Source organism: Equus asinus, chromosome 25, assembly GCF_041296235.1.
Source record: "Equus asinus isolate D_3611 breed Donkey chromosome 25, EquAss-T2T_v2, whole genome shotgun sequence".
Lineage (NCBI taxonomy): Eukaryota > Metazoa > Chordata > Mammalia > Perissodactyla > Equidae > Equus > Equus asinus.
This window is the reverse complement of record NC_091814.1, coordinates 46,934,048-46,954,369: the sequence shown is the minus strand read 5'-3', so window position 1 is coordinate 46,954,369 and position 20,322 is coordinate 46,934,048. Positions and strand designations below refer to the sequence as shown.

At 44.9% G+C, this 20,322-nt stretch overlaps 1 protein-coding gene across 3 annotated transcripts in view; it reads right to left on the bottom strand.

Annotated features, from left to right (window-relative positions):
• Positions 1-20,322, bottom strand: part of TNR (tenascin R) — a 406,518-nt gene that overhangs the window by 69,185 nt on the left and 317,011 nt on the right. The window contains exons 3-7 of one of the 3 annotated variants that reach the window (XM_014845339.3): positions 16,579-17,140; positions 13,614-14,090; positions 7,339-7,602; positions 3,919-4,034; positions 1,496-1,646 (exon numbers count right to left, since the gene is read on the bottom strand). In XM_014845339.3, coding sequence (XP_014700825.2) covers positions 1,496-1,646; positions 3,919-4,034; positions 7,339-7,602; positions 13,614-14,090; positions 16,579-17,077 — 1,507 coding nt within the window. In that variant the 5' untranslated portion in view covers positions 17,078-17,140. Of the gene's footprint in view, positions 1-1,495; positions 1,647-3,918; positions 4,035-7,338; positions 7,603-13,613; positions 14,091-16,578; positions 17,141-20,322 lie in introns of those variants that run through there. The other 2 variants (XM_070497987.1, XM_044758352.2) reach the window with 2 other exon arrangements.

Below are 20,322 nucleotides of genomic sequence, written 5' to 3'. Positions count from 1 at the left end.
CAGCTGTCAGCTCTTCATGTTCCAGCAGAACCTTGGGGAATGGAGCTGTGGAAGGACTCTGGCCACTGGCATCTGGAGAGATTCCTATGGAGCACTTTTAGGCTTTATGGCTATGGAGTTTCTTCTGAAACATATTTGGATTAGAACAGTGGTTTTAAAGCCTTTTTGTGGGGGTGTAACACTCTTTTTAAAGAATAAAATCTTAAATGACTGTACAAAATATAAAAGAGTAAAATGGAGCTGCCTTGGTTGGAGGGTGTGATGGACATGGAGTGGGAGTAACTAGAGGCCTGGCTCTCCACTGCATCCTTGCCTCGAAGTGCTGCCATGGAACCCTGGTACTCTAATGGAACATAATCTAATGCCACATCGTTTTAAACCAATGTTTTCTAGACTGAGCCTACCCCTCCGAATCTGATGCTGTTTAGTTTGGTTCCAATTAGCAAAGTATGAATCACTAACACATAAACATGGTCTCATTACACAGTGTTGTGGTTCCCTTTTCTGACCAACTCGGCCTTTGTCCTGGACTCATGACTGGCTTTCTTAGGTGTCAGTTTCTGTTTGTGAAAAACAAAGCTGTACTCATATTCACCTATCTCAGTTTCTGTTACTAACAGGGAAAGTTGTTTAACCTTCGAGTCTCAGCTCTCCCAGGAATAAAATGAGAACCAAAAATGATGCCAGACACTATTTACAACTTTTGAGAAATTCTTAGTGAGGGCACACTCATATGTATCATAATTGCTAATTTATGGCATTGAGGTTGAATATCTTTTGTTAGTTAAGGCAAAACACAATGCAGTTAATGAACCAAACCTAAAAATATAATGATCTTGCATGAGATTAACAGTAGGGATGAAATAATAATCAATTTACATCATTGCCTTGAACAGTGACCAAACCCACACTTACTGGTTTTGAATGACTTATTTCCTACCACTCTCACTTCTAGGTGTGTTCTCTGAGTATATGTGTATGCACAAGGTATAGAGCCCTCACTTTCACCAACACAGTGCTAGTCACCTTGTGTGCTTTATCTAATTTAATCCTCATGTCAACTCAACGAAGAGGGTATTATTGTTCATCACTGTGATAAAATGAATTGAGGGTTTGGGAAGCGTTGGATGACTTTCTCCAAATTTCACAAAAGGTAAGAGTGGGTCAACTCTTGATGCTTTCAAAGCTCAAGATACTAGTAGCTGACAATCAGGCCTCTTAATGAATATGATCAGAGGAAATACACTGGAAATCTTAACAAAGAATTTTCCCTGTAGAATACTCTCCCAGATTTCTTGCTTGCAAGGACAAGCAATAACGAAGAAGTTCAGCTAAGCATCTGGTAGAGCAGTTTCACCTCCAGGTACCAAGATGGTTCTCAGTTCTGAGAGAAATCCTAACACTTCCTTGTCTCTCTACTTCTTGGGCAAGCCTGCACTTTTTTTTTTGAGTGACCTAATGGGTAGCCATCAGGAAAAGGATGGGAGGCACTCACCAGTAGAGACGCTGGCCGAGGTAGGAAGGCTCCGGGCTTGCTCTTTCAGAGCCACCACGTTGACAATGTATTCCTCCCCAGGCTTTAGTCCCGTCTGGTTGAAGGATGTAACATCACTGGGGAGCTGGGCAATCACTCCTCCTTCATTGTTCTGGAGAGCAGGAGGAAGGGAGAAGCAGAGAAAGCAAAAGAGAAAATCACTGGGGGAGAAATCTGATGAGAGGAAGATAAAAGTATGGAACACTGTGAATTAAAAATGGGGACTACGTCTATTCCCTCCATACTGATGACTGAGTGCTGGGGGCTGGGAACAACTCCCAGCAGACTTAATAAGAACGCCACCACTCTATGAGGATTTGGCAAATGGGAAAGCAATTTTCAAGAACACTTCTTTGGCCTCGCCTGAGTCTATTGAGTTTGCCAATAAAAATTAGTCATGAGGTGATGTAGATCGGCTCTTGCCAAAGATTAAATATTTGATGGTTACAGTTAACATCCATCAATTTTTTTGGCATTTATCAAGATGAGCATACCCTTGGCTATTTAGAAGACTATACTTGTGTGTGAATGTGCATAAACATCTCTATGTACACACAGAACATATTTCAAACTAAGACATTCCCAGTTTTTTAAAGAGCGAAGCTTTTATTTTGCTATGTCTGGTGTTTCTCATGGTGTTACACTGGGTGCAAATCTGTCAATGTCTTGTTTACCCTTCATCCAGATGAGTTAGGAATCAGCAACACAACCAACTAGGAAGTACAAAAAAGAAAAAGGGAAGCATGGAGCAAAGAATAATACAAAGGAGAGGGGAAAGAGACAAATTGGTGGAAAAGGAAAGGAAAAAGATCAACTTGATGATGTTGGGTCCAGAATTTATTATCTATCTGCCTGTCTGCCTATTATTATACATTTTCTATGTGTGTCCCTGGAAATGGAGGAGACAAGAGGGCTTTTTTTATGGCACTGCCCTTCTCCCTATTCTTTGGTCTTTGTTAATGTCACCTGGAGCATCCTATATTTAATTTATACCCATACTCTTATAAATCAATGTGACAGATGCCCCCCAGTGGCCTCAACCTACAGATCACACAGTTATTCCATGTGTTAGACCTTGGCATGCCCCGGCCAGCCCCTCCCTTACTTAGAATTTTACATATTGGATGTAAAACCGGCAAACCTGTCATAGTCTTTTTCTGTCTGAGCAGCAGGGTGACACGATCCTCTCTGCCCCATTATAAATTCAGTTGCCCACCATACTTTCCTGTCCATTTTAATGCAGATAAGAGACATAAGAGAACATTTGTCTAGAATGTCTGCTTAGGTGTATTTAGCTTGCCATGACGTGACTACATCCACTTAAGAGAGTGGGGCATCCTGGTTTAGTGGACAGAGCCCTGGAATAGGAAGTGGAGACCCTGGTTCTTGTTTTAAGCCTGCCACCAACTAGCTGTCCAATATCATTTAAGTTCTCTGAGTCTTAGTCTCTATAAACCAAACAAACTAGACGTAAAATGAAGGGTCATACTCTGTGAACTTGAAGGTCTTTTGTAGCTCCAACAGTCCATGCCTCTAAGAATTTTGAAGTATAAGAGTGGTGAAGTCACAGTCTTGTTAGCCAAAAATGTGTCATCTGTCATTAAGTCTGATGAGTGACTGAAAAAATGTTCTTTGATATTGAAAGATGAAGACAGGAGGAAGGAGTAAGATTCAACATTATACCCCCATGAGTGCTATAGTTAGGGAGACATCAGTAGGGTCAACAAATCCTGGAAAACTACAACTGGTCAGGCACTTCTGGCAACTTGGAAAAATTAGTTTTAGGATCAATAAAACAAAATACTACTTGAAAGAATAGAAATGAATCTTAGGACACTGTTTAACTCAAAGACGAATAATATAATTTGATTAAGAAATTTTTCTCAATTGATAGGTTATAAAAGGTGTTTTTGTGTCACGCCTCTAACATTTAGAGACTAGGCCATGCAAGCTGACTTTTGGTGCATGTGTCTGCACAGAATGGAGCTGTGGGCTGACAGTGTGACTGATTCAGTTTGGCGTTTCTTGCGTCCTAGAGAGAAGCCCCAACTTTTTGAAGGTCTGGTTTTCAGACCTGCTAAAATCACAGCTTGCTAAACCCTAGAGATTTCTGAGCAGAGGACTAGGGCTGGTGGCTGCCTCCTGCATCCTCCTGTCATCCAAGGCCAGCGTGCTAGGCTCAGGGTCACTCTTGTTAGTGAGTGCTCACCACAGCTTTGTGAAAGAAACGTTCTGCAGTCCAGACACCCACAAAATGCCCCTTTGTGTCCATAATGGCACAGAGGGAGATATTGGGTAGGGCCTTCCTTGCTGCTCCTGATTCCAAGTTGAGGGTATGGATGCTCTAAACAAGGCTGTTTAGCAGTCTGACAGGTGGGTGTTACCTTTGGAATGAAGCTGATCTCCCACCCATCAAAGGAGAATGAGAAGGGCTCCCACTGCACCTCCACGGTAGTCTCTGTGATCGTCTTGAATCGCAGCCCTTGAGGAGTGGAGAGATCTGGAACACAGCAATGTGGGTGACCATGTCACGGCTACCCCCAGCAGGGACAGAGAGCATCATCTGGGGCTTTGTCTGGGTGTGCTTCCTCGCGTGGCGTCATGGGTGTGGTGGCATGTGGTGGGCTTTCCCAATCTGATTACAAACACAGTGGGTCCCAAGCACAGGATCAGCCCATGCCACTGTGGCCCTGGTGCTCAGCGTTGGTGAAGACATGAGTAAACTTAACAAACATAATCTCATAAATACTTTCTTGTGCTTTCTAATATACAATGTTATTATTAAAATACAAATGTCACTCTTTTCTTTCCTTAATAATGTGGTCAATCTTGGCATTTAATATAATGCCTTTTCTAGAGAACTTGAACACTATCTGTGGAGGCTCTAAGGATTCCTGAGAGGGGATATAATGACTAACGTCCCCATTTCACACCCAGAAAAAGGGAGGCACAGAGAGGGCTGGCTAAAGATAGGGGGTGAGCCAAGTTCAGATGAAGACTAGAATGCTTTTCTTGACCATCTGATGTGCAGCGAGAGCATTTTGTTTAACTAAAATCACCAAGTGTAGGATGACGTGAAATTTCCATTTCATGCACATGAGCCAAGCAAAGGTATACGCCAAGGACAACAGCAGGGCCTGGGGTTGTTGCTCTCGCTTCACTATCTCCTTCTTTTCTCCAGGTGTTCCCTCATGATTTCTCTCTTCTCTCCCTCGCTCACCTTTTATCTCACTTGTTTTTGTTCCTCTCTTAATCTCCCTCTTTTTCTACCGCGCCCCTCCCCTGCCCCCCCGCCCCAACGCACGTACGCACACGCAGGCACAGGTTTAGCGAGGTGGAAGTATGCTCGTCCTAATGGAGTTCCAGTTACCAGCCCTGAAATACGACAGCACGACTTTTCCCAGTTCTCCAGGGAGCCTGCTCCCATTTTAGCTTTGCCTCGCATGGGATGTTCCCATTGGAAAACGGACAGATTCTCATCCTTCCTGTTTGGAAGCTTCCTCATGCTTCTTGGCTGCAAGGCAGGGCTGATTCTAAACCCACTTGAAGGCATGTCAGGTGAGTTTACACGATTTTGTCCTTGTCACCTGGGAGCTTGCCTGAGGGGATGCCCCGAATTGGCATAATAAATGCCACAGGAGATGGAAACCTCATCACTGCCTGTGCACGTGGATCAGAGAGGAGACGCTTGGGAGTCAGGCCAGGCGCTCGCTGTGGTGACTCATCCTGGAGCAAGGTGGGGAAAGCAGCAGATGGTGACTGGCCTCTCTACACGATCACTGCAGATATTTAAAACTAGTTCTCAGGCATGAGAGGAATTAGAAAAGGGTCAAATATAAACAGAGATAATTATAGGAATATTAACAGGGTCAGCATTCATAGGGGGAGTCCAATATTATAACAGGATCTTTGTCACCTGAAAAGCAAGGGGACAAGACGACTTCTTAAATCCTTTCTCCTCTGACTGCCCCTATCCTTGCGTCCTTCAAAGCACAGTTCAAGTCCTTGGTACTCCGTGAAGACTTCGAGGTCAACTCTTCCTCCCCCTTCTCTGAACTTTCATGGTATTTGTTACCCAAATACCATCTTGTCATTTGAAACCTATATAAAATGGGCTCAGAACTCTTATCCTGCATTTGATGATAAGTCCTGTTTTACCAACCCAGGGGCTAATGTTTCATGGTCACCTCTTATTTGAGTTTCCTGTTACTACTGAAATCTCTGTGTGATATAATAAACAATAAATATTTGGTCTTTGCCCTGGCTCCTGGTACACAGCTCCTAAAACCCTTGGGATCTCTACAGTGATAAAAGTGTCTTTTGTATGATTATGTGGTAACCGGTGGCTAGAGGCCCCTAGATAGCTGGTCTCCAGAAAGACCAAGGTATGATTAGAGGTTTGGAACTTTCAGCCCCACCTCCAAACCTCCAGGGAGGGATGAGGGGCTGGAGATTGAGTTAATCACCAATGGCCAGTGATTTAATCAATCATGCCTACATAATGAGACCTCCATAAAAACCCTGGACAATGGGGTTCAGAGAGCTTCCCAGTTGCTGGCCACATGGAGGTGCTGGAAGGGTGGTGCACCCGGAGAGGGCATGGAAGCTCCATGCCCTTCTCCCACACTTTGCCCTGTGCATATCTTCCATGGGGCTCTTCCTGAGTTGTATCCTTTATAATAAACTGGTAATAGTATATAACGACTCTCCTGAGTTCTGTGAGTCATTCTAATGAATTATCAAATGTAAAAAGGACTTGTGAGAACCCCTTGAATTTATAGCTGGTTGGTCACAAGTATTGGTGACAACCTGGGACTTGTGATGGGCACCTGAAGTAGGGGCAGTCCTGTGAGACCGAGGGCTTAACCTGTGGATCTGATGTCAATTCCAGGTAGATAGTGTCAGAACTGAACTGAATCATAGATCACCAAGCTGGTGTCAGAGAGTTGGAGAAGTGGTGTTGGAAAAGACGATTTAAGAATTCAGAGGTGTATAAAAAAACCCAAAAAGCACTGCCTTCCTTATCTCTTTCTTATTCTACTCCTTGATGTAGTCAATGTTAACAGGTAGTATGGAATCTTTCAAAAATCTTCTATGCTTAAATAAACATACAAAATATAAATACATAGCTATAGGAGGTTTTTCCTGTTACAAGTGAAAAAGAACAACTGGCATTTCTTATGGAGAGCAGTTTAACTTGCTCCTTATCTGTATCTCAGTCTCTCTCTTTCTCCCCATTGAATCTTTCTAAACTATGCTCTAGAAACTCAACTTTTACAATGAAAATGAACTATAAAGATACTTTGCTAAACAAAAGACCATAAAGAAATTAAGCCACCTCTCTTTGAGGAGAGGTGGGTCTTGTCAGTTGTGGTTTTAAATAAGATTTTTTTTTCTCACTCTGCTATACACTTACCCTCTGTAACAAAACAGTTAGCACTTGTTTATTAAACATCCTGTATCACATCTCTGCGTCTTGAACCTCTAACTAGATTCAAAGTCTCTAAGTCTCACACTTTCCTTGACTTCTCGTTAGACTCTAGCTTATAATAAGTCAGAACTCAATAATTACAGTATTTTTTGTCCTTCTGGTTCCATTATTGGTAGGAGCTGCCTGAATTTGGAAGCCCTCTAAATCAGAAATGCCTTTTTCCTAAGCGGGTCACCTTGGAACCCTATCCCTCAAGAGCAATGATTACTACAGGCATCCCTGAAGAATTAAGAAAAGACACTACCATCGTGAATGCACATGATCTCATGTAGGAGAAAAGGAGAATGAAGCAGGATGGGGAAATGGTACGTACGGGTGGCCACCTTGGCAGTGATGGGAAGGCTGAGGATGTTGCTAATGACAGCGTAGACGCTGATGTTGTAGGTGAGACCTGGCTCCAGCTCCGTGATGGTGACACCACTCCAATCTCCAGGCACCCGCTGCTGGAGCTGGAGGCCCCCCAGGGCCGTCGGCTGGTAAGAGATCACATATTCCGTCACTGCCATCGGCCCGTCCCATTCCAGCTCAATGGACCTGTCGCTGATACCAGCCACTCGCAAGTCCTCTGGAGGGGCAACTACCGGGAGGCAATACACAGATAGCATGAACTCAGAGGACTGCCTTCCCCATCCTGGACTCAACTTTCTTCCTCACATCTCACCCCACATGCCCTGTGTGTATGTTCTGCTCTGCTCAGTGGCTTGGAGTGGTTTGTAACTCCCTTTGTGGGCAGGTTCTTGTCTTTTCTGTGCTTATTATTTCCTTCTCCACAGGGCCATGAGTTAGTGGCATGCTGGAGTTGTCCCCTAGTGGCTCATGAAAGTTGACTGTCGAATTTTCAGAAGTTTTGCCAAACAGTTGTTAAACATAGCCATTATTACAGATTAAATTTTTATAAACTTATCATTAAGTGAATTAGATTAAAAGCAAAGGTAATAAATACTCAAAATTCAGCACTTTCAAATTATTTCACTACAATTTACTATTATCTATGTCCTTAAGGTAATGTACATGTGTTGTATCTCTCTGGTGGAAACGTTACATAATCGCGTTCCACTGCACAGCTATTCCCAACTCCACAGTTAGTGGTGTTGTATGGGTAGTTGAAATTGGCCACGGAGGGAGTATTTACACCATAGAAATTGGCAAATGCTACAAATTAAGGCTTTTTATTTTTTTCCTCAGAGAGCCAGTTGTTAGATATTTAACAGCACACTACTGGCCAAAATTTTTGGTAGTTTAATAAGTTATTGTCACCAGGTTACTCTGGGAGCCAATATTTGATTTGGCAAGCAGGAATAAAGGCTTATTTCCTGGTTATTTTGCAAAATATAGGAAGCCACAACAGTAAGTCCTGGATATCATGGACTGATGAAGACCTTCAATAACTTTTATTATGTCATTTTCCCTTTTAAAAGGAGATCATTTAAGTTTTGAAAGAAATGTAACTAGTATTAAACCAATTTTTATTAGCCTTAACCCTGAGGATGATGATAAAGAAGAATTTCTGAGGGCTTTGGTTTGCTGTCTTGTCCTACTTCTCAAATGTTGCTCAGAATCACCAAAGATTAAACCTCATTGAAATAGCCTTTCATGTATGCTTCCCTTGGGAAGTGAAGATTTACCAGTAGCCTGGGTATTAAGTTATTGAACCTTTAAGACCAATTAGGAGGCTAACTCCAGTGTGCCTGTAATTGGACCTGTCCATAGATTAAATCAAAGATCAGACCAATATTTAAATAGTCATAATTAACATAAATTTATATGTAGAGGAGGCTTTGGTAATTTTAAGAGTCATCATTGGTTTTGAATTTCTCCTCTGAGTATTCTCACCCGTTCACTTTTACAAGAGCACAGGACTGAGCCAGCTGCTACTCACAGGACCGTGTGAGTGGAGAGCACCTGCCCAGTTGGCTGTGCTCATGCGTGCACCCTCAAATCCTCAGCAGAGGCAGAAATGAGGAGCCTTTTAACTGATCCCAGACTCACTGGATGGAAATTAGGAACAAATATTTGCAGTGCTGGGCATTTGTTTTGGTTGCTTTTGTGCAAAATTATTCATTGTATACAACAATCTAGATAGCAGAGCTTCCTCTGATTGAAGATGGCAAGTGTTAACCAAAACAAAAAATTAAAAATTTATTTGTTTAAATTTATAAAACTAAATAAATGTAAATGAAATTTAAATAAACTTTCAAATGATAATTTATAAGCTTATACCATTTCTAATTCTGGCATTATTAAAGCTCTGAAGTGCTCTAAGATCTCTGGGACAGCCTGTCTAATGCACGCAGAATGACTCCTAGGCCGAGGGAAGAAGAGTTGATATATAGAACTTATCAATATTTTGCGTGACTATATTGAGTATTTATTATGCACCAGGCACAATGCTAAACACTCTTACATGGACGATCTCATTTCATCCTCTCACTAACACTACGGACAGGCAATATTATTACCCCTATGCAAAGACGAAATTGGTTCACACAGTCAGCACGCACAGAAGACAGGATTTGAACTCAGGCAGAAGGACTCTAGAACCTCTTAGGCAGTAAAGAAGATCGCTTTACATTTACACAGCATTTCACAGTCTGTAACACATGTTCAGACACACCATTTAACTAGAATTTTAACAATTCTTTAGTAGCAGCTTTATGAAGTAGACCGGGTAGATATAAATATCCCAGCTTTATGAATGGGGAAACTGAGTCCCAGGTAAAGGGACTTAGTAAAAGTCAGAGAGTTGGGCCATAGTAGAACCGATGCTCAAACCCAGATCTTCTACACTTTGTGTTCTGTCCCCGACAATTTGTAGGACACGTTACGTATTGCGCCGGATGCCTTCTTTCATTTATACACAGCTCTCAAAAGTAACTGACATTAGAGAATAATTCAGGCTATCTTGTAGGATGTGAATCCCAGACTGGTGCTTATCCTAGAGGTAAGAGACTTCTTTTAAAAAAGGTTTTCCAGGGCCTGCTTCTTGTGATCCAATACATTGATTCCAAGTTTCCTCTGTGGGACTTCTGTCATAGTGACAGAAATGGCCATTCCAAATTTGAAGTCACCAACAACTAGGGCAGCTGGGACTAGCCAGTGCATTCCTTTTCAGTTCCTTCTTCCAGAAAATGAAGCTAATAATGACAACGGAGGATGATCCAAGAAGAGCATTTTGGGATTTTAAAGTAAGAAAGACGTGCAGAAGAACTCTTTATCTTGGTGCTTTAGCTTGAGACCTTAGCCTGCTCGTAAATACTGCTTTCCCTTCTGATGAGAAAACAGCAATGGTTTTGTTCATGGTGAAAGTACTTTTGGAAGTGATTGTGGCTCAATGGAAGAGACCATCACCCCTCTCCCTGTGACTTAGCAGCACCTGTGCACATTGGGTGTCAGTAATTCTTATAAAATGAAATGATATTGAACTATAAAGCAAACTATAAAAGAGCCATATGCCTTGAGTCAATGAATTTTGGACGGGTGCCAAGTATTCTTAGTCTTACTTCCTTTGGGCTTCCAATTTTGAACCTTGGGGAAAAGCAGGCGGTTAAAAAGTGGCTTGAAGAATTGGAGTTGCTTAGCTGCAAAGATGCCGTGCTGTTTACTTTTGAGATCTTGCATCAGTTTTGTACACATGCCATGAGAGCAGTCAGAATGAGTTCCATGAAGTGTCTTGCTCCAAGGAGCGAGTGATTTCAGGTGCCAAAGGTCGTGCTGGGGGCAGTGCTGGCAGAGGCAGAGGCTGACGTGGATGAATCTCCGCAGGTCCCAGTCCGGGGAACAGCTTTCTGGATTGTTTCCAGCCCTGCTCTGGTGGTTCTTTTATCCTGCTGACTCATAGGGAGTTTGGGCCAGCTCACTGGCAGGCTCCCCCGCCAAGCGCCTTCACTGGGGGCACATGTGGACAAATGGTTTAACATGCTTCTCTACTCCACCTCCAACACCTAATTTTTTTTATCATTTGACAGGGCTCAGCTTTCATATCAAAAGACTATTTCTTTGTGTATGTGGATTTTAAAATTTTTATTTTTCCATTCCACTCTACTTAGCATCGCAGAGAGGATTAAAGAGTGCTAGAAGTTGGTAGGAGATCAGGTTCTTATTCTTGCTCTGCCATTAATTAGCGGTCTGGCTCTGGAAAAAATCTCTCTGTCTCTCTCGACTGCTGCTTTTTAAATTTGTAAAATGAGAAGCCCAGAGTAGCTTGTTTCTAAGGCCTGTTTTAAGTGTTCATATTCATGAATTTTTTGTTCTATTATATTTACACAGCCAGAGAACAGAGGCAGAAAGGTTGAGATTTTTGTCTCATGGCATACTCTGCACAAAGATCAAGGCTAGGAGTCAAATATAGTGGCCTTGTGACATTATTCAATTGCATTCAAGCTCTAGGATCCTAGGGGACCTCAGAATGAAATCCAAACAATGGGCAGCTCTTTTCCATGCCCTTGCCAAGAGAAAAGAATGACCTCCGGGGAAGTATATTTTGTGGCTCTCCATATTTTCCCCTTCCTTACTCTTCCTTCTCCTCTCCTCACTCCTGTTGGCAAGGGGAGCAATAGTGCTGTAGTGTGTGCACCTGGCCAGAAATGTCAAACGGTGGGTAATAGTCCCCTCTCCTACGGCTTTCCCACAAAGAGCAAGCAAAGTAGCACTTTAGATAATGACCTAGATACTTCTCTGGAAGAGACCCCTGGCACTTGGTTTGAAAGGCTGGCGCTCAGAGCAGCACCTCCTGCAGTGAGTAGTGGCTCCAGGGTTGCTATAGAAACAGATGGAGATTATGCAACTGTCCTTCCTCACATGCTTTGGGAACCTGTAAAGGAATTTATCTGGGCCTCTAGAAGTCTTTCTCAAACAGCGTGGACATAATGTGTTGGAAATAATATGTGCTCACGGTTTGGACTCCACCAGTTGTAGTTATGCTAGCAGCTGCTGAGTCTTCCCTGAGTGACCAGGAGAGTTTGTCTCCAGTTCAGTTTGGACCCTGGATCAGATCAAGACTCTGTTTGTAAGTGAACCCATCCCTGTAGAAAAGCAAGGTCAAGAACAGGACAGGTATGTCCAGCCCAACAAAGATCAATTCTATTAAGAAGCGTGTGGACTGTGGAATAGCCACATGCAGCAATGGTCCAACTGACCCTTAGCATCCTCTCACGGGCCTTCAGGTAGCCTCGTCCTGTCGGTGGGAACCAGGACCATGCTTCAGCCTCCCCAGCAACTGCCTAGTGACTTTGGATTCAGAAACAAGGCTTCACTTCTGCTTAGTATAACGACTATTTACATTTTTAGAAAGATATTTCAATTCAGTACACAAAAATAGGAGGCCAAATGAAATAACTGAATATGGAAAAAAATGAGGAATATGAAAATATGTTGTTTTTCTTTTCATTATAGCCATTGATCTCTTAAAAGAATTTAAGTTGAAGTCACAGATGCAGGAACCTTGTCTAGCTGGTCTGCTATAAAGTGAGAATCATTGCTGATGCTGAAGAACAAAAGGCTGATGACGCTGGCTTCCCAGGATCTCCCCTGTAAACTGATGTCAGAAGGCTGATCAGAAAATTCTTAGAATCAATCCATCAGATGGTTTAAAAATGTTTATTTGCTGTTATTTTTAATTTTAAAGCTTCTCAGTGGGCACTCTGAGCCCACTGTTACACACTGAACTGTAAACGGAAAACATCAATTGCTTAATCTGTACCATTTAAAACACAAACAAATGTATCAGCAAGAGTCACTTGATTTAGTTAGAAGAGGATGAGCAGTTATAGTGAGATGATGAAAATAATCTGATTTTAGGCAAAAAAAAAAAAACCTCCAATGAGATATTGGTGTTTTTCCCTGCTGCTGGATTTAGATCTTCATTTTAAGACATCACCTTTGTATCGGTTTCCATGGTATAGACTACATATGGGGTTGGTTCCAATTTGCTATATGTCATCTGGAACAAAGGGAGCCCTAGCCTTTTAATATTCTGTCGTAGTTGTTAGAATGGGAGTTGGTGCTTGATGCCGTTAGTACTTTATTTCTGTTTAAATTTAATTCCTTGCCTATAAATGCTTTTTTCCACGTGGACACTAGATCATCTAATAAATTAATGACACCTTGCAATCTGTAAGCTCCAGAATAACCAGAGTGCCTGGTTCGTCTGGTTATCTCATTCATTGTAAAAGGATGTGTCCCTGGAATATGACAACAGGCAAGGCAGATATTTCGTAGCAGGTGGAGCTCTTGGAAGCCCTCTGAGTGGGAGAGTGGCACTGCCTAGGGTGGTCCCAAGGCCTGACTCTCTGCCCTCCCCCACCTGTGGGACGGTGGAATGCTGTCACCACTGCTTTTCTTCTAGTCTCAGGGGTAAAATCCAACTTTCAGCCTGAACTTGACTTTTTCTGGTTCCTGCCCTTTTCCCCCTTAACTCTGCCTCGACAGTTGTGATTGACTCAAGAAATCTGCGCTCTTGGAAAGCAAATGAGAACAACTCACATGGGAATTAGTTTGCCTAAAATTCACCTTCCTCCCATCTCTCTTCCCACCTCCAGTCAGTTTGCTGGACCACCCTTGCCAAGCGCCCCACGGAGCTCCCCTTCCTACCTGCCGAGCAGTCAGGGCCCTGGTAGCCCTCTTCACAGACGCACAGTCCCTCCTGGCAGTCTCCTCGCCCACTGCAGGCATTTGGACATCTCCGCTGGCCGCAGTCCTCACCGACGTAGCCCTCCTGGCATAAGCAGGTACCATTGACACATCTCCCCTTCCCCGAACAGTCCCCAGGGCACCTCAGCTCGCTGCAGTCCTCGCCTGTGTAGGCCTCTTCACAGACACACTCCCCGTCCACACAGAGCCCCCGGGAGCTGCAGTCTGCCGGGCACCGGAGTTCGGAGCAGTCATCCCCACTGTATTCGCTGTCACAGATGCACTGGCCATCCACACACACGCCCCGACTGGAGCAACCCAGGGGGCAGTAGGGCTCTGAGCAGTTCTTGCCAAACCAGCCTTCATGGCAGATGCAGCCACAGGACTCGAGGCTAAAGTTGCCGTGGCCACTGCAGTGAGGGATATAGTCCAGTTGTCCTGGAACATTCAAGGAGAAGGTCAGAGGGCAGCATGGCACCTCTTGTAAATGGTGCATGGGGAAGGGTGGGCACGGACCTCTCCTCACTCTCTGATCAGGTTTGTGTTGATGAGAGTTAGGTTCAACCTACTTTGGTAGGTAATCAATTTCATAAATATTTTCACCTAATATGGGTTGTCTGTGCCTAGCATAATGCTGGGGCAAGGATGAGTGACAGCTGGGCACGTGTCCTTCAGGAGCTCACCTTCAGTGTCGTAGCTTGAGTTCCCTACCAGTGGACCTGAGATGAGGATTCAGGTGAAAGGGACTTATTAGAAAATGCTCCCAGGAAAAACTGATTGGGGAGAGGGGAAGGTTGGGGAGGGAAGGAGCCCAAGCCAGGGTGCGTTGCCAGGCAAAGTCCCAGTGAGGGTAACTTGGGTTCAGTCCTGCAGAGTGCTCTGATCACAGTGCGGGTCACACCTCACCATGGGTTAAGCGCTGTCCCTGGGGGGTGTAAATGTTCTGGCTCTCTCGTTCTCTCTTTGGGCAGGCCAAGGAGGTTGAAGGCCTGAGGACAGTCCCTGACAAAGACACCCAGGTGCTGTGGGGACTGACGGGGATCCTTCAGTCAGTAGATTCAATGCTGAGCCTGCTCCGCAGGGCAAGGTCATATGCTCTGCAGACCCACGCTAGGCCCTCTCCGTCCTGCTGTCTATCTCACTCTGCTCGTTCATCACAGCCAAGTGCCAGGCTCACGTCAAAGGCTTCCCAGAACCTCAGTCTCACTTAGTTGCTGTTTGCTGGGATCTTTTTAGGATTCTATGCATATCTCTGTCCTAGCTGTTCCCAGGCTATTACCACAGTGGCTAATTTATCTGTCTAGCATGAATCAAACAAATTTATTAAACAAACACAAACCCAGCACCTGCTTGGCATCCTTCTCTGCACTTGGCCCTGGGGATATGAAATCAAGTAAGTTAGATCTTTGTTAAATTCTGTCATTTCACGCAACCCCCAGGGCCGGAAAGGATACTACGCTGACACAGCTTAACATAGCTCTTGCTGGTAGACTTTTCCACGTCTGCCAGAGAGCCTGGCTGGAGGCTGGTAAAAAGCCTACTCACAAGAGCCACCCAGCGTCCTGGGCAGCAAAGAGTCCATGTCCAAGGACACCTGTGACTTCCCCGCATTGCCTCGCTCCATTGTAAAGGTAAACTGACCTGACTGCTCTCACTGAGGAACAGAGGACTGAACAACTGGCCTTTCTCTTCTCTCCTTCAGATTATTTATTTATAGTTTTGGTGGTGAGGAGGAGAAAGAGGTGAGAAAACCCATGAAATATTTCACGACTCAAACACTGCCCCTAATCTTGTTGTGTCTCAGGATGAATGTGTCTGACATCCTTCTGGACGTGTGTGCCATCCAGGCCCTGTTAAAATGTCATCCTGCCACCTCCTGCTTTCATCTCTGTGAAAGCCCTGAGATATTGGACCCTACAGAGGTGAAAGCTTAAACCCAGGAGAGTAGGACAAATTCCTCTTCTTATTAAAGAATGAATGGCGCGGCTCTAAGGTAGCTTTGGGTGAGGGAAGTGGGGCCCATAAGGGGACGAACACAATTTCTGCTCACTGGGGGTCAGCTAGTAATAGCTACTGCTTATATGGTGCTTACCGGAAGCCACACTTCCATCCAAACAGATGCTTTCATATTTAACAATTCCTTGCCCTTCTGGTCTATCACTATTTGTCGATGGGGAAAGGAAGGCACGGGTTATGCAACTTACTTAAGTCACAAAGTAGTAAATAGCAGAGCCAGGATTTGAACTCAGGAAGTCTGGCTCTGAAGACTTCTCTCAGAGGGGCAAAAACAGTAATTCCTAAGTGTTACTAGTCAGGGGGTGGGTGAGGCTAGAAGTGCATCTCCTGGTCATTCAGCCTTTTGGGGGATGGAATAAGCCCTGTGAATGTGTGTGAGGACGTGTGTGCATGTGCGTGTGAGCAGATGTGCACTGGTGGAGGGGGCAGGGGCTAAAGCTTCCATCTTGCCGGAGAAGACGGGGACAGGTCCTCCGAGACCTTCATGACTATCATTTACTCAATGGGAGAGAGGCCGTGATTGAGGGAATCGAGCGCCTGCATTCTCTAGTCCCTCAGGTTAACACGGGTAGATATCATTTCGACAGCCTGTGAAAACCGAAGACGAATGAAGACAGACATCAAATTCCCTGCTCACCACAGAAGTTGCCGTGCTGAAGCGATGTACCATTACCTGACACATCCCCCCAAAATCAGGTTAATGTATTTCAAACTGGCTAAGCAGTGGAGAGTCCCTGCCCGGATCCCCTGGGAAGGACCGCGTTTAGATCTTAGAGACATAGTAACGGAGCTACGGACGAGGGCACTCTTTCTCCCCAGGTTTCGCAGGGGGTGGCTGCTCCCTTGCTCTCTCTCTTCCCTCTCCCTCTCTGCTCAGCCCTCTCCTCCCCCTCCCTCCAGAAGACTCTACCTGTGGCAGCGCTTCCTTGGCAACAGTTGCTGTCGCACTGGTCCCGCAGCAGCGACACCTCCCTCTCCAGCATCTCAATCCGGCTCAGCAGCTCCTGCAGCACCTGGGCGGAGCTGGCACACGGGCAGGCCTTTTTGGGGAGGTTGATCCTGTGGGTGAAGGTGACCTGGCTCTCGTGGTCTGAGGTGTGGCCCGTGTACTCTGCCAGCGCCTCGTCTTCGGCACTCACCTCCTGCTCGGCCGAGGCCTCCAGCCCCGAGGAGCAGAGGCTGTCCAGGGGCACGTTAATGTTGTACACGTGGTTGAAGACCACAGGCTGCTCTTTGCCCGATGTGTTGTAGTTGGCACCACCTCCTTCCTCCACCACTGCCTGTCTCTGGACCCTTTCCGTGGTGACCTCCAGCTGACACTCTGTCGGCTTGAGCATGGAGCCCAGAAGGATCAGGTTGACACCAATGAGCATGTTCTTCAGGACTACTGTTTCCCCGTCTGCCCCCATTCTCTCAGCCAGAGCTCCAGGTTCAAGACCAGCCTGCAGCACACAGCATGGAGTTGCGGGAATCTGCAAGAGAAACCAAGGAACGAGAAGATCTCTGAGACCTGCAGCTCGGCACCACACAGGGCACAATCCTACAGAGCTACAGAATAGGCACAAAAGGTTTTCAAGGGGGAGGTTGGGAAGGGACAACGACTACCACGGTCATAAAAGCCCGGAGCTTTGTTTCCTGGAGGAATCGATTCCTGGAAATGGACACTGCTTCTTCGGAAGAACATTTTGATTTCTCAAAAGGCTTATCTAGAACACATATCTCGTCCCCATGGTGGGCAAGTGGTTCCAGTGAAGAGGATACACGAGGACCTGGGCCAGGGGCTCTGTGGATGGGCCAGTCCTCCGAGGAGAGCTCAGTGCATCTTTTCACCGCTGGGTGAGAATTATGATGAAGGATGGAGCCTTTGGCGTACCCTCATATTTCTCCAGATATTTATTCTGAAGGGCCTCTGCCAGCCACTTCAGAATAACTTATTAACTCCTCTAAGCTCGTCTATTCCATACAAGTTGACTTTAGAATAACCGACCAGGCAGATAATATAGTTCCAGGTAATTGTGGTTGTTAATAATCCTTGGGTACATTTGTGATTATCTGGGACCGTATGCTCTGAACTTTCTTTTAATCTTCTCATTAGTATAGACCCAGTGCTTTGTGACCACAGGGTGCCTTTCTCCTGAGGTACTGTTTAAATTGCTAAAATAATGAATTAGCTCCTCTGCTGGTTACCTAGTCACCGAGAACCACGGAGAACGATAAATTTACTGTAATGTAAATCAGTTTTGCAGAAATTATACTTCTTTTTCACTCTCTATGTAAAAGAGAAAAGAGGCTTACAAACCTTGGTTCTAAAGGTGGTGTTAGAGCTACTAAGAAGATTAAGGACTAAGAGAGGGAGTGAGAGAAACTACGAGTCTGAGAGGAAGGCAACAAGTGAGAGCTAACATTTATTGAAGGTGTGCTGTGTCCACACTGTGCTGCGCCCCTCACGCAGAATCTTACTTGACCTGCAGAACAACCCTCGACGGGGCGTTATGATTATCCCCATCTTATAATGGAGAAAATTCTGCCTAGAGAGTGTAAGATTTGAAGGCAGGCCTGACTGATCCAACACCTGTGTTCTTAACTCCTGTGCTCCAGGGCCTTTCTTGAAAAGCGTGTTCAATTTTCTGTTGTCTCTGATGGAGACTGTGTAATTCTAAGATCTTCCCAGGAATACTGAGGTTGGAAAGTTTTGTTGGGGCCAGATCCAATCTTCCTTCCTCCATGAAGCGTTCTTCTCTCCCCTTTTTCCTCCTGTCCCTCATCTGTTCTCCCCGGTGCAGGCTGTGTGAATGCCCCGCGCCCCAGGAGCCCCTGCTGACAGCATTTGCCACGCTGGGCCATGGTTTCCTGTGCCTGCTCTGCTCCACCCGGACTGCTAAGTCAATTCACATCAGACCACCTTCATCTGCCGTGTGTGATGAGTGCCTAGGACAGCACAGGTGCCCTATCTGTGCTTGTACAATAAATGGCTGGGTGGATGCGTGGAAGGACGAATAAACAAATGAATTAATGGGGCCGGCCCAGTGGCACAGTGGTTAAGTTCGCACATTCTGCTTCTCAGTGGCCTGCGTTTCCCCAGTTCAGATCCTCGGTGTGGACATGGCACCGCTTGGCAAAAGCCATGCTGTGGTAGACATCCCATGTATAAAAAAGTAGAGGAAGGTGGGCACGGATGTTAGCTCAGGGCCAGTCTTCCTCAGCAAAAAGAGGAGGATTGGCAGTACTTAGCTCAGGGCTAATCTTCCTCAAAAAAAAAAAAAAGTTCATTCTTTAGGCAGAAAGAGAAGATGAAGACATTCATGTGAAAAGAGTAAATATTACAAAACAACAACAGCAAATGAATTAATGAGCAAATGCTCAGTGAGCCAAAGGTCGAATCATTCTCCAACTCATTTAACTTCATTTCATTATCCTCAAGTTATTCACTATTGTCTTCAATTTTAGTTCAACTGGATAACGTCTGAGTATTGATTTTTTTTTTTTTTTGGCAGGGAAAGATTCTCCCTGAGCTAACATCTGTTTCCAATCTTCTTCTTTTTTTTTTCTCCCCAAAGCCCCAGTACATAGTTGCATATCCTAGCTGTAAGTCATTCTAGTTCTTCTATGTGAGCTGCCACCACAGCATGGCTACTGACAGACAGGGTGTGTGTTCAGCGACCAAGAACCGAACCCAGGCTGCCGAAGATGTGAGAGAGCCAAACTTTAACCAGTAGGCCATTAGGGCTGACTCTGAGGTTTGGTTTTTATTAGGAGTAATCTGTATTAGTGACTAGTATAAAAGGCTGATTTATTACTCAGCCTTTATACCATATATTGGAGCATAATCTGTGCCTGCTCCCAATATGAAAAGGAAGCAGTGAAACAGAACAGTTAAGATCATGGACTCTGGAGTCAGGCTGCCTGGGTTCAAACCCAGCTCCTTACTTTCTAGCTGTGGGTAGATCAGTTAACCACTCTGTGTCTCAATTTTTCCATCTAGAAAGTGGGGATCACAACAGTACCAACCTTATAGAATTGTGGTGATGCTGAGTTATTATTTGTATAATACTACCTAGTACCTGGCATTGACTGAAATAAATAACTATGGTTTCTAGACAAATAGAATAATTGCTCTGCTTCTTCTCTTATCCAAGGGCTGCCCTGAAATCACTAGACCATGTGAGAAGTCTCATCCGTTAGTGGACAAGAGGAAAGCCAAACCTTAGCATACCCTTGTCCAAAGAAGGGTGGGGTTCTTGGAGTGATGTGGGAGGTGGCAATCTGTTGGTCACATCTGGATGACGTATGTCAACCTTGGGGATAGGTGGAGTGACATGTCTGAACCAAACTGCCCTCGAAACTGTAAGCTCTCGCTATACCCCTTCATCCGCCTCTGGGGCTCCCTGCCTTCCCTCTTTCAGGTGTTCTAGGCACTGCATCCTTGGAGCACCATGCTGCCCTTCCATCACTGAAAGCTTCCCAGGAAGGGCTCTCTCTCAGTCATTTACACTTACATTCAAGGCTAGGGAGCCTCAGCATCGCTCTTCCTAAAGTTGGTTTGTCTGATTCATGTTGATATTGCTGAAAAACATTTTTCTTCTGGAAATTGTGAAATTATTACATGATACCCATAACACTTAACATGGCTTTTTGCACATAGTCAACACTCAAT